We start from the raw sequence: 14554 nt of genomic DNA on the forward strand, positions 1-14554 counted from the left end.
GTAACCAAATATACAGAAAGATCAGTTTTATGAGATTTATAAACTAACTCTTAGTCTTGCAGTTCACCAGAAGCTCTGTTTTCTTAGTGCTGGCACAACAAGTTATTTTGTGTATTTTTAGACTGAATGTGGATGTCAGTTCACATCTAAACTGGAAGGAATGTTCAGGGACATGAGCATCTCAAACACGACGATGGATGAGTTCAGGCAACATCTTCAGGCAACCGGGGTAAGAGTGTGAGGGTCTGTGTTGTACTTCAGCACAAACCCTAGACCTTTATCAAGAATTTGTTAACGTATGTGTGTGGAAAGAAGGATTTTGTTAGCATGCTCAAATCATACTACTTCTCCTGTGTTTCTCATCCACACTTTGTGTTTCCCGAAGTGCAAGAGTCAGATCGAAGCTTGTGTAGCGCCAATTTCAGTCCATAAAATCCCGTTCCAACTCCTGTGTACCCGCGTTCTGCAGGAAGGGTCCCCCCACGCGCAGGCCCGGAGCCCGCTCAGTGCCGCCGCGCCCGCCAGGGGGCGCCCGCCGCCCACCTTCCCCCCAGCTGTGCCCTCACCCTCCCAGTTGTGCCTGCCCCCCCCAGCTGTGCCCCCCCCAGCTGTGCCCGCTGCCTTCTCCCCCCCACAGCTGGGACCGGCTGCCCGCTCTCATGTGGTTTCAGAAACGCAGTGTCACCAGCACAGTCCTCTCTTTCTCACTCTGTAAAGGTAATCTTTGTTGTGACCCGTGTTTTATGCTAACAGCAAGAAAAATATTGCGTGCTACAGGGATTTGACAAACGTACCATCTCACATTTAACTTCTCTGATGCAGTTAATGCCTTTACTAAAAGCAGAACTGCCATTTTACTTAAATTGCCAAATACGGACTTAATTGTTCAATCAGGAAGTGTTACACCTTGTTGTAACAGCAACCTCTGGAATGTTGCATAATGGAGCGATCTCTTCTATTTTAAGATACCAGTTTGCTCTAAACACTTTTTTCTATACTGATACTCACTAGGGCATAATAATATATAATAAACAGACAGGTGGTTCCCTGTCTGCAGGTAAGTCAACCATGTTTCAATCAGTTTCGGAAATCTGAATGCCAGGAATATGTGTGTGGATATTCTCTGCGCAGTGTCCCTGGTTGTGCAAGGTGATCTGAAATCTTTGCTGTCTTGAAGCAGTCAGCTGAAATCTTCCTCATCAGCATACTGTGAATCATCATGAGTGAAAGAACGGGATGTTCTTACAGTGGTTTCAGAAAAGGTTGTAGAGGATATGGATAGATATAAAGGCGTTCGTGGACAAGCAGCTTTACTACCCCTTTTTTTCTTTGGAGGTTAATCATGTTTTCTTTCTAGAATACTTGAAATACTAATTTCAAGAAAGATTTATTAGAGCATTTGTAGTTCTTAGGTAGCATGCTGAAATTGTACAAGGTTTTTTTTCTGTTAAAGATTCATGTACTTTACGTGACAATTTTACATTAATTGAGTTAACAAATGATGTCTCCATATTCTTTTTAGCTATGTACAGCTAAGAAGATGATTTAAAATGTTAACAGATATTCTGCTAGGCCTTATTTGAAATTTCATCTTCTTGGCAAGGCACCAGGAGTTCACCTGATGGTTACCTTTTGGTCAGCCTAATCATAGCCTTTTAAAGAAATTTCTGGAGTGCTTATTTATGATGGAAGTGTATATATTTCTATTAGTGTCAATAATATTTGAGAGGAAATACAGGAAGATTTGGGGGGGTTTATTACTCTTAACTTGCTAGTGATACTGTGTTTTATATGAAATAGTCCGTTCTACTCCTTTTTAAACAATTTGTGTACATTGAATATGTATGATGCCCCTGGAGGAGTCAGGCATCTGTGCTTCTCTAAATAATCCTACCTGCAGAGTCTCCTGCTGGATCCTATATCCTGAAATACAGGTAGTGCCAAGGACTGCATAGGTGATCAGTTTGCTATCAGTATGTGGAAGGCTCAGCAGTAGGGAAAGTCCAAGCTAATAGATTACAAATAATTTCTGCAACTACGATTCTGAAACTTCAGTGTGTTGGAGTTTTGTGAAGATTAGATCACTTCAAGGCACTCTGCATTAGTTCACACCATTTTTATGCTGAAAGGACATCTTGTAAAATAAAGTGCTTCCAAAACTTTTGCAAGTTGCAAACTGCTCAGTGCTCTGTGTAATGTATGATGTGAGGCATTCTAAATTAATGCTGTGTTCTGGTCTGGCTAAGACCAAAAAAATTCAGGAAAGGGTTGCTATTTCAACTAAGACATTCTAGTTGGAAATGAAGATATTTTCTGTATCTTTCTGTCTGCATTGATGGCCTTTCCCTACACCTTGGCTGGAGGGAGAAAACTGTTGAAACTTTTTTTTTTAAGGTGATTCACCGATTAACTAGTCTTCTGTGTCTAAATGGCTGTTTGAATTTCTCTTGTGAGCCTCATGACATTGGTGATATGAAATTAGAACCATGGCAGTAGTGTTGGCTACAGAATAACCTTTGTATGGGTATTTATGTGCTTTTGCGAATTGTTCCTCTTACACCTTAAAAATTCAGTCAAAGGGATTTCTGTATGAGTAGCCTGTCACCGGTCTGTCTAGAATTTTCAGAAGTTTCCTAGGTACAAGTTTGTTGATGCGCAGACAGGCATTCAACACACACAGTACAATAGCTCTTCCATAGTGCATGGAAATGCTACTCTGCTATTTAATAGTGGGAGTGTCTGAGTTAATATGACAGTTTTAGACCTTCTAAAATATAATGTGCTCTATTTCTATGTAGTATGTTTATGTTTTTTCTATTCCATAATGTGTGTGCTTTGAAGGTATTAGTTATACCTCCTAGAGCTGAAAGTAGTCAGTTTTAAGTTTAATAATATTTAGCTTAGTAGAGATACCTAGTGAGGATTATGCCTCGCTGGTAGCCAGATGTTTATCGCCTACTAACACAACTACTTTATAGATCAGTACCTCAGTTGCAGAACGTTTCCTAACCAGTGCTGAATATTTATAGTAAGGGGTGTCTTTAGGGGAAGTGGCTAGGTTGTGTGTGTAAAAGTGAGTAACTGTTTACATTGCAGTCTAGAGGTAAATTGCAGGAAAAGCTCCCTATGGTTTAACATTAGATATTCAGTATTTACTCTGCTTCCAGAGAGTACATTTATCAGTTTCAGATTAACTGTTTGTACATTTAGCAACTTGGCTTTACTGTAGGTCATCAAAAACCTCTTTAGAAAGAATTGTTACATGTGCGAGGAGTTCTTTTTATGATCACAGACATTTCAGTATTGATTAAGAATTTATTTTGTGTCACTCTTAAACAACAGAGGGGAATAACATGGAGGATTTTTGCTGTACCATCTACTCTGATAGTGATGAATTCACTTGTCTGGCTTTGTAAAAATAATGTTTATAGATACATGTCTGTTTTTGTCTTAGTCTGTGAAAATTCTGTACATTCTACACTGATACAGAAAAATTGTGAAATGTGGTCCTGTTTTAAAATAGCGGATGTTTTCTTCAATTGTCCTTAGGTCTCATTAGGTGGTGTTGATCTTACAGTGCGGGTCCTCACAACAGGTTACTGGCCTACTCAGTCAGCCACACCAAAGTGCAACATCCCTCCAGCTCCCAGACATGCTTTTGAAATATTTAGAAGGTATGTATTACAATATTTTTAGGTAGAGGTTTTAAGAAACTCTCCAAACTTAACTTACAGATGTGTTTTACCATTAAAGACATGCTAGCATACTGCTCTTCACTGCATGTGAAAATTAGAGAATGCAATAAGTCACATTATGAGGCTTGAGTTTTGGGGAGCTTTTAGGTAGAACTGTAACAAGAGTTAGTGTTTTGAAAAAGCAAAAGTTAGAAATTTCTTAAGAGTGTTCTTACTGGCTATGGAAAGTCTATGTAACTGTTTAAAGCCATTTCCTCTTAGATACAAAATGTGAACTATGTATTACTGAGTTTTCAAATCAATTATATTACAGATTTTATTTAGCCAAACATAGTGGGCGACAGCTGACACTCCAGCATCATATGGGCTCTGCAGATCTCAATGCTACTTTCTATGGGCCTGTTAAAAAGGTAAGGTATCAAGATTATGAAACTACTGTGTCTTTTTTTTTTTTTTTTTGAAAGTAAGCAAATGCACAGTTGTAATAACTTCAGAATTTTGTAAAATAAAAGCTTACCCATTGATAATACAAGAATAAGAAACAGATGCCTTCCATCAGCTTTATAATCTGATTCTTCCTTTGTAGTAGTTTTTGACTTCCCCCCTCTGCCCCCAATGTAATCTGAATGTGTCAGTTAACATGATCTCTTTGTTACCTTGTAGAAAAGTAGTAACTTTGATTTGAAAGGACTCAGTGGTTTGAGTAGTTTGGGTTTTTTGACTGTGAATCAAGTCAAAAGTGAAATGAAACTTGTTTCTCTTTAGAGTAATTTTTGTTAATGTGAGAAAGTGTTGCTAAGCCAAGTTTAGTCTGCTTTTCATATGCAGAGTGCTAGCAATGTAGACAGCCTTTTTTTCAAACATGAGAATCTTAGCGGAGTTTATAGACATACAATGCTTAGTGTTTATGTATACAAGAAAACAATTTGCTAGTGATTTAGACCAGCTCTAAAATGCTAAGCTACAGGTGGTAATGGCATGATGCTTGGGAACATAGAAGGCAATGCAAAATGAAAACGAAATCTTATAACACAAAGTATTAATAATGGGCATTTTTGAGGATGTTCAAACTGTATTACTGTACAATAAATATTTTCGTAATTTTAAAGATAAGAGTAAGACAACTGTAGGGTGGGCAAGTAGTGGAATGGGGGGCAGAGAGGTGGCAGAGTCTCTGTCCTTGGAGATGTTCAGTATTTGACTGGACACAGCCCCAGGCATCATGCTCTAGATGGCCTAGCTTTGAGTGGGACCTGCAGAGGTGCCTGTGATTCTGAGGCAGTGCTGGAGAGACTTTCTGTTTATGCCACCAGGTGTAGGCTGTTCTGTCACTGGTGTAGACTGATCCCATAAATAAATATTTCATTGTATAACTTTCGTCTGACATAAAATATTTTGCAGTGGAGAATAATCTAATAGTAGTTTTGGAATTTTAAAATAGGAAGATGGCTCAGAGGTTGGCGTAGGAGGTGCCCAGGTAACTGGCTCAAATACACGGAAGCACATATTGCAAGTCTCGACTTTCCAGATGACGATATTAATGCTCTTTAACAACAGAGAAAAATATACATTTGAGGTAAGTGGTGTGGTTTTCTCACCTGATTTTAAATAACTGTTTTAGGTACTTTCTTGTCCTCTTGAATAGTCCTTTGAAGACCAGGTGTGTCTCATTCTATTTGAGTGTGGATTAGGCCAGTAAATACAGGAAGCAGATCATTAGCAATGCACCTGGGAAGCAATCCTAGTGGAGGTAATTATTTGGGAACAGAAGTTTTCAGAAATGAAGGAGAGTTGTGAGTGTGGTTATTCCTATGCCATAGAGCTATAGAAAAGCTGAAGTTGGAATGCAGCAGGTGGCTCCATTTGCTCATTTGATCTTTGAGAAACTGGATTTAGAGGCCAAAGGGTGCAGAAGGGTTTGTGTCCTGGCTTAAATATTGAAGTGCTTAAATTGGCAGGCTGGAGCAAGTTGTAGGATGAATCAAAGAACTTTCATCCATTCTCTGAGCTGGTGAGCCAGAAAGGGCAGTGAAGAAGGTCCAGATAGATTCTTAACAAGGAAACTAGAGGGGTATTGCTGGGAAAGGTCGAAGTGGTCAGCTGATAGACAGTGATGAATAAGGTTTTAGGAGTGGAAGAGGATCCTGTGCCATGAGGTTTGAGCATCGTATTGTTAATGTCAATTAATGATTTCGGTTTAGACATTATCTTCTCTTTGAGGAAGCATTGGCAGCCTTGAAAAGCAGTATGGGTGCAGTTTGAAGTGGAGTGGATTTCCAGGTTTTCTCATCTACTTTTGACTGCGCTATGCATAGTAATTCATTTGCCTTTTTGTTTGGATTTTGCTTTCAGCTTACTTGGCATACTTCTAGCCTGTCAATAAAGAATGTTTCTTTGAAATGGTCTCAGTTGGAATTAAGGAAGGGAGGGTTTGATAAGAGGCTCTTAATAAACTACTCATAGTTCAAAAAAAGATTATTTTAGAGCACAAAGTCTTGTGTGTTGTGAAATCTATTGGAGGAGCATTACAGCTTTGAGCACTTTCTCTGAAGAATACTTGGGGCGAGGGGGAAGAAGAGGGGAACTTAACATCTCATTTATTTTCTTGAAACTGGTGTTGAAATGGGACTGGTGGCTACCTTATTCCACAAAATTGTAGGCTTTATGAGTAGTAGAGCCTCACCCATATATGAATAAATAATACTTGGTAGAGCAGTGAAAAATATAATTTTTAATACATGCTCTAAATTATAATTTTTTTTACTAAGACTAGATGATAGAGAAATAATGTCCATGTGCTTTTAGGTTGTGTATATTTTGTTTATTTCTGATTTGGGAGTTCTTAAACTCTTACTTTGTGCCCCACTGTAACGAAAACATTAAGAAGGCATATTTGTTTTGTTTGGTTTCTTTGGTGAAGTGTGTGGGAGTTGTGTTTAACTCCAGCCAGGAAAGCTTATGAAAACTTAAGAGTAGAGTGAATTTTATCTTTGTTCATTGATTATTGAATACCATGATTAATTGCTGAATGCTGGACAACTGTTATTTTTCTGTCATATCAAATTAGTGCTTTTACTGCAACATAGCATGAGATGACTTGTGGTGTGTGCTTGTGTAAGCATAAAACTGTCTGATATACAAGTGTTTCTGCAGATTCACAGCTGAACAGATTAATTTGAAGTTCCCTTCACAGTTGAACAGACTTTGCTGTTTTGTTTTGCATTCAGTGTGATTATTAATTGCAAACTCGACAAGATCCTCACAATAATCCTAATAGCCATTAAGCCATGTGATTAAGAGAAAAATGGGATGATGATGATGCAAAAATTATGCATAAGATGCTACAGAAACTTAAAGGATTGTTGCGTAGCGAAATTCCTTCACAAAAATTTATTAACTTATTATATTCCTATATAGCAATGTTTTATTTACGTACGCAAAAGAACTGGTGGCCATATGGGTCTAGGTTAATGCTATTTGAATCCAAGGGGAAGGATCTTCATGCAAGCCTTCAAAGAATGCTAATTTTTTCAAAGAATTCAATTTCTTCTAATCAAGTGTCATCTACTACTCAACACTTTTATGTTAGTTTATAGTACATCTCAGTATTTTTAAAGGTGAAATGCACAATTTTTTAATGATGACATCAAAAGGGGAGAATTTTTGGTTCTTTTGGTTTGACAAACAAGGAATACAACTGCGGCTGTAGCAGGAGTAAATTTGTTGAATTATTCCACAAAAATGAGAGATTAGAACTTAAAACCAGCTTTCTTGTTTTCTCTTTTGGTTAATCTCTTTGGAAGATATACAAGTTGAAGTCTGTAAATAAAATATTTTGTCATTTCAACAAAATGACATAATGTTTTTACCTTCTAATTTCCTTACTTTCCTTCTAATAAATTATTTTCTGTGTAGAACTGGACAGAGGCAGTTCCATACCCAGAATCATCTCTTGTAGCCTCCAGATAAAGCTCATTTGGTAATATTTTTAGAACTAGGATTGTATAATCAGTTCTGCTCTTGTGCACGACTCTAGTGTTGTCTTTAAAATACAGCATTTTTGGAGAGGGGGAAAAAACGTATACATTCTTCACTGTTACATCAAATGTCTATATAAAAATATGTTTAGAAAAATGATATGCTACAGACTGAAGGAAGAAGAGAGCACAGGAACATCTGTTATCCCCATTTACATTCATAGCTACACTTTTTTTATCCGAGTTGAAGTTTTTGCCGCCTTCTGAGGCAGCATATTGCAGTGCAGTTCTTTGGTTCGTATTTTAATGCTAGCTTATTCCGAAACCCAAATGGTTCGCATACGTTAGTGGCTGAGTTGGCTACAGTGTGAAGTAAAATTAACACAGAAATATATAGTGGTTAGTATAAGGATGTTTAGCATCAAAAACCCCTCAAATTCCATTTTAGCTCTTTGTTTTCACTTTCAGCAAAAACAGTATATATATATTTCCTTATAGAAGTGATTTTTGAGAGGATTAATTTTAGGTGTTGATCAGAAATCAGAGTTTGAGAATCTGCATGTCACAGGCATTATGCCATTAATAAGCTGGATTTGGTTTGTAGCCTCGAGGCTTTATATTTACCTAAGTCCTAAAATCTAAGTGTCACCTTCTTTTGGTTTATTAAATTTATCAATCCATTTCAGTAAGACTTTTTGTTGTGACCATGTAAAAGATTACAGCGTTTTGGTGGTTTTTTGATACTAATTTGTGCTGGATCTGGAAAAAATGTGTGAAGGTGACAATTGTGTTTTAAATAAAGCAACAAATGAAGAAATAGTAACTGTCTGTGAGCTGCTTGGGAAGAGGCATTTTGGTACTAGCAAATAGTTAAAATATCTGGATACATATCATTTATTTCCATTAGTATGAATATTTCTGAATGCATTATGCTAAGAATGCTCTTAAGTTTAAAAATGCTATATTACTTCTCAATCATCCATAAGCAGTAGGTATCAAAAATTCTGACATTTTTTAATTTTAGACTTACTGATTTACTTATTTTTTAATTTTCTTCATCTAAAATGAATTTGAACTCGTGTCAAAACCAGTTTCACATGATTTCATGTCAAGTCAACATTGTACATGTAGCGTTGGGTCCATAGTTGAAAGGTAAGGCTTATTCTGTCTGAGCCTTGGCATCAGAGGGACCTGGTAGTGAGATGTTGTGTGAGAGGCACTGTAATTAATGACAGAGTCCAAGTAGAGGCCAGTACATCCAAATTACTTTGACTGCATGTTGTCAGTGGTGGATGACTACAGAAGTGGCATTTTTTTTCTGGATTATTTAAAAAAAAACTTGAGTACATTCAAGAAATAATATAATTTAATAAAACTTAGTTATACTCTGAAGTTTTATTTTTTGTGGGCACTGTTTAAAGAACATTTTTAACACGGTCTTTATAGTTCTTTACATAGCATTTTGATCACTGGGAGTTGTCAGTGCTGCTTTTAGCCTGAAGGTCACCAGTTCGACTTGTGTGCCATGAGAATTAGGAATTTATGGGGACAGTGTAAGAGCTTGATACTGCTCTTGGAACTGAAGGTGGGGAAGCTGATGAAGTGACAGCTCTTGTGGGCAGTTACATGTCTGTGAGGTTTATTTTTTTCTATTTGGTGGTTTAATCTTTAGTTGCTAGAGGTCCCTCGAGTCTAAATGGGAATGATGTGAAATCAGAGATGTCTGCAGTTTCCTCAAACTAGAAAAAGGAAGAAAATAGAGATAAGGCTAAAATGAACTTCTAATGAATGGGAGCTCAGTGTTAGGTTTGAGGAAGCAGTGGTAGTTGGCCTACTCCTAGAGCATGTTAAGACATTTTTCTGCATCCAGGATAATTCACTTGCTAATTCATGATTGCTGGTGACTTACCTAACATACAGCTCTCAGCTGAACTCTTAAGAATACTGACAGAGGTGCAACAAGTTATGTACATGTTTTTACAAATGTTCTTCAAAGTTCATACATTTGCTGCACTATGGTGGGTTTTTTGTATTTCACCTGGGGAAGTCCTAGCTGAGGGCATCTGGGCTGTAAATAAATTGTTTCGGGTTATTCAGAAAGGAGGTGTAATCAATCTAGAGTATTTCTGTGTTACGGTGAAACTAGACCTTGTTTGCTTCCATTTGTGAAGATCTTGATTTCAAGTGCTGCTAAATGCAAAAGCATTTATGCAGTTCTTTGTCAGGAATGCTCAGGAACATCACTGATGTTTCCCATCATCGAGTTACTTGGAAGCTTTGGATTCACTCTGTTCAGCAAATGTTGGAGACAGTGAACAAATCCGTTCAGCCTTCTCAAAAGTCACAGTGAAGTGAAACAGCTGGCTACTCATTCTGCTTTCAGCTCATGGTGACTATTTACTTGACAGAATTCACTGTCTGCATTGACCCAGGTGGATCATTTTGCATAATACATATTGAGACTTTGCTACTGAATGAATTCTAACCTTTCAAGCCTCAGAACTGTAATAGTAGTATTATTTTGCACGCTTGGAAGGTGGATATTTTAAGCAATCAGTGCTGTTGGTCGCAAAACATGATACTTACTTCTGCCGTAGCCATAAATTAATTAAGATATTTGTCTTTAGGAAATTCAACAGGAAACGGATATCCCTGAAAGAGAACTGGTTAGAGCCCTACAGTCCCTTGCATGTGGCAAACCAACACAACGTGTTCTCACAAAAGAGCCTAAGTCAAAAGAAATAGAAAATGGTCATATATTTACAGTGAATGATCAGTTCACATCTAAACTACACAGAGTCAAGATTCAGACGGGTGAGTGACCTTCATATTCTAATGTCTTGCAGTCCCAAAACTGCCTTAAAAAGTCAAATGATCTTTTGCAGGATTGATGTCCATACAAGTAAACGGAAGAGAGTAATTTTTGTTCCTGATGATTGGCTGCATCAAAATGAAAATTTAAATATTGAGAAAAGGAAATCATAGTTAAGCCTTTGACTTTATGAAATTTATAATTATCCCTTAAAAGGAAATGTTGAGAAAGAAATAAAATTCAAATTAAATAGTAAAATTAAAAATATGCTACTGATTGATTCAAAAATAGGAAAATTGCCTCATAAGTTGCTGTACTGCTGAGATGTTTTTAGCCCACGATACAACAGCCATTTCCAAGTGCCAGGTAGTTATAATGTTTTTGGGCAATGACTTGGGTTTAACAAATAAGAGAAGCTGATCGGTACAACACCACCTCATTAGCTCAGCAAAGTGCTGCTTTGTGTTATGCATAAGTTTCTGTGTAAGTTTCTAGACCTTTTGCCTAGAAAGCTCTCTGGAAATAATTTCTGAGTTGTAGCATTGCTGTGGATACACTTCCTAGAGTATTTTGGAAGATTAGTTCTTACTTTTAGTACATCTAAAAATATTTTCTGACTTTGCAGATCTCAGTACATAAAATATACAGCATCATGGGCAGTATTTTAAGTGCAGTGTTGTAATTCACATGCTGTTGGTTGCACGTAATGTAACTTGCTGGGCTTCTGTGCAGCAGGCTGTGTCCAGGGATGTAAGCATGTAAAACCCAATAGTACCTACATACATTGCATTGCGTGTATCCCTCTGCGTCAGCGGTAGCTAGACTGCCTTCATGCCCATGCAGAGTGCTGTGGTGTCAACGCATTTGCCATGTCTGGAGAATTTTTCTGGTGAGCAGGAGCACAGCAGCCAGATGAGGATGTTGAGAACCCTCTGATCAGGGCCCTAGGCACTTCCCTGGCATAATTAAAGTGAATTCTGTGACAGCTGTTTGAGCTTTAGTGGAATTTTGCTTTTTCATTGCCACTCCACAGATGTCTGAATATGATTTGGGGTTCAAGATGGTTTAGGGGCAAATTTGATACTTGTGTTTTTATACCAGATACACAAAAAGATTTCTTATGTGTATCTCTTTAAAACTGACAAATACTTGGGGCTTTTGAGTGAAGGGGGAGAAGTGGTACAGGGGTGTGGGAGGAGGGCTTGGTTATAATGATGCTTGGGTGAAAGGGTAAGAAAAGCTAGATGTCAGGGTAGCAATAAAGCATAAATAAAAGAGAACAGAGTACAAAGAATATAATTGAATTGGAGAGGACAAAGTTGGACCATTTCTTCTGACCAATGAACTTTTAAAGTATTTAACTAGTTTGTGAAGTAAATTTTCAAGCCTTTTTTAATTTTAATTAATGGATTATTTGCAATATTAAAAAGAAAAATACTTAATGGGAGTGTGGGGGTTGGTGATGCCTGTAAGCAGATTTGAGTACTGTTCAAATTTTAGCATAGCAATAATTAAATAACACATTGTTACCTTGTCAGTTGCTATCAAAATATGCCAGAAGGTGTTAATGTGTTCTTGTGGCTGCTTTTCACAAAAAAATCAAGTTTGAGAATGTCAAAACTCAGGAAAATATAACTTGATGTCTAGATGAAATAAATAGTGAAGCTAACACACAAAGAAATTAATTTTAATTTTGCTAACATACTTTACATTCTCTTTCTTTTCTTTAAGTTGCTGCCAAACAAGGAGAATCTGATCCAGAAAGGAAAGAAACAAGGCAGAAAGTAGATGATGACAGAAAACATGAGATAGAAGCTGCTATAGTTCGGATAATGAAATCTAGAAAGAAGATGCAACACAATGTGCTAGTAGCAGAGGTATACTTGTATACAGTTTTGATATGGGTTTGGGAATACTTTATGCTTTTCCTATTAATTCATGAAAGCTAAACAGCTCTCACTAACATGATTCTGAAAGGCTTTTGAAAGATGCTGTATTTAATCCATCCTTTTTTTCCTCCCTGTGTATCTGAAGACATCTAAATCTTCCTTTCTCCTTTTAGTGCTATTAGGATGATACCAAATTTGTTGAAACAAGTTGGCAACAAAAACCACTGTACTTAAGATCAAAGCAGAAAATAATTAATGTTGTTACTGACTTTTTGGTCCAGGTTTGAGAGATTTGAGCTCTTAGAGAAAGAGCTCTGCTGCTCTTAACTCCTGAGTTCTGACAGCTTCAGGAATAGTAGGCATTTTCCACTCTTGAACTCCCTTAGGGCTGTGAAACTGAGAGGATTCTCAGGTTGTGACCATGCCTCTGTGGAGGCTAAGTACTTTGAATCATACCCAAAAATAAACAAGCAAGCAACTGATGGGTGGAAAAAACTGTCAGTTTGCAGACTACTTCTTTAGTTCATGGTTGTAGCCAGCCCTGTCTAAATATATTTTTCTGATTATTTTGGTCAGTTAGGATACTTAATAATAATCTTACTTGTCCTGTGATCTCATATTACTGGTTTTGATCTTATGTTTTAGGTAACTCAGCAGCTGAAGGCCCGATTCTTACCAAGTCCAGTTGTTATTAAAAAACGTATTGAAGGACTTATTGAGAGAGAATATTTGGCACGAACACCTGAGGATCGCAAAGTATACACTTACGTAGCATAAAATGCGTTCAGAAAATTTGATTTATTCTTGGACTATACTCTTCGCATGAACTGGGAAGTTCTTTTAAATCATTAATATTAAGACGACCATCTCTTCTATAAATTACAGTACATGTTCTAGACCATTCAGATCAAGGCTTCTACTCCTTTTGAGAGTTTTCAACATCGATTGATTGAGCTTCAGGCTTTTCAACGTTATCCCTGTAGAGATCATCCTTACAATTCTTCGGGAAAATGTGAATGTGCCGCGTTTGTTTTCAATACTGTATGAAAACAGAAAAATAAAAACAAATTTAGAAAATACAGCTCATTTAAAAAAATAAAATTGTTGGAATTTCATTTCCCCAGATCTTCAGTGTTGATGTAAATGTGTTTCTGTAGTGTTGCTTAGCACTTCGCGCATTGTATAAGTTGGGTTTAAAAGAAACCACAACTGGTAAGGCAGAATTCCCAGTTATATTGCTCTGCTTCCAATGTTTCTTTAACTAGCCATGTTTAATTTAAATATTTGGTAATTTCTTGAAGACCCAAGAAGACAACTTGAGCATGTTTTACTCTTCCAGCTGCACTCACTGTTCCAACAACATGAATGAGGAACTTCTGGGGGCTCAGAAAAGACCGTAATAATTTTGGCTTTCCCTTCTGTAATTTGAGTTCTTCTAAATTAAACTCTATATTGATTAGGTTTGTCTGGTTTCTTTATAGGACAAAGGAAAAGATTTTAGTGTGTATAAACTGTATAATAATTTTTGCTGTTGTACTCACTGCTGATGGTGGATTGTACAGGGCGATGTTTTTATTTCACTAAATGTAGACAAAATAAATTTAAAATAAATGGATTTAGTGTACACAAGCAACTAATTCAAGTGTGTTAGAGTACAGGGTTGACAATCTTTTGGAACTAAATACTGTCCCCTGGGGAAACATACTGGGATTATATTTTGTTAATAAACATCATAGATGGATCTGCAGCCCCAGGGCTTCCCATCATAAGTGCATATTTCAGGAGATTAAAGTGAAGCCAGTGTGCACTCTTTGTTTTTAAAAATGCATTTTAAACATGCAATAAACAATTGTTACTGTAATGAAATTTTTAGTTCTTACCCTGGAACTTTTTTCTTCTTGTCAGTATGCTGCAAAAATAGATTAAAAATTGCAGTTTAGTGACATCATTATTCTCAGTTAAAAATTGTCTGAAGGGTGCATTGCACTGCAGAGTTCTTATTAAACAGTATTTCTGACATTCCAATGCACATATTACATAGTTTCTCTACCATAGCTATTCTTCTGTTTTAATTCAAAACAGGTTTTTTTTTTTCCTGGGTTCACATTACTTTCATCTGTCTGTACGTACTGAAAAATACAGTTGGGATGGGCTTCTCACTATGTACAGCTGGAGTTGAAA

The 14554-nt window shown here is 37.0% G+C and overlaps 1 protein-coding gene across 1 annotated transcript in view; it reads left to right on the forward strand.

Moving 5' to 3' along the window:
• The window catches only part of CUL3 (cullin 3), a 59470-nt gene extending 45638 nt beyond the window's left edge, over positions 1–13832 (forward strand). Inside the window, exons 10-16 of the mRNA XM_074877698.1 lie at positions 122–229; positions 3550–3674; positions 4009–4105; positions 5137–5271; positions 10300–10486; positions 12216–12361; positions 13019–13832. Coding sequence (XP_074733799.1) covers positions 122–229; positions 3550–3674; positions 4009–4105; positions 5137–5271; positions 10300–10486; positions 12216–12361; positions 13019–13150 — 930 coding nt within the window. The 3' untranslated portion in view covers positions 13151–13832. The remainder of the gene's footprint in view (positions 1–121; positions 230–3549; positions 3675–4008; positions 4106–5136; positions 5272–10299; positions 10487–12215; positions 12362–13018) is intronic.
• The last annotated feature ends 722 nt before the right edge of the window (positions 13833–14554 follow it).

This window comes from Strix uralensis, chromosome 9, assembly GCF_047716275.1.
Source record: "Strix uralensis isolate ZFMK-TIS-50842 chromosome 9, bStrUra1, whole genome shotgun sequence".
Lineage (NCBI taxonomy): Eukaryota > Metazoa > Chordata > Aves > Strigiformes > Strigidae > Strix > Strix uralensis.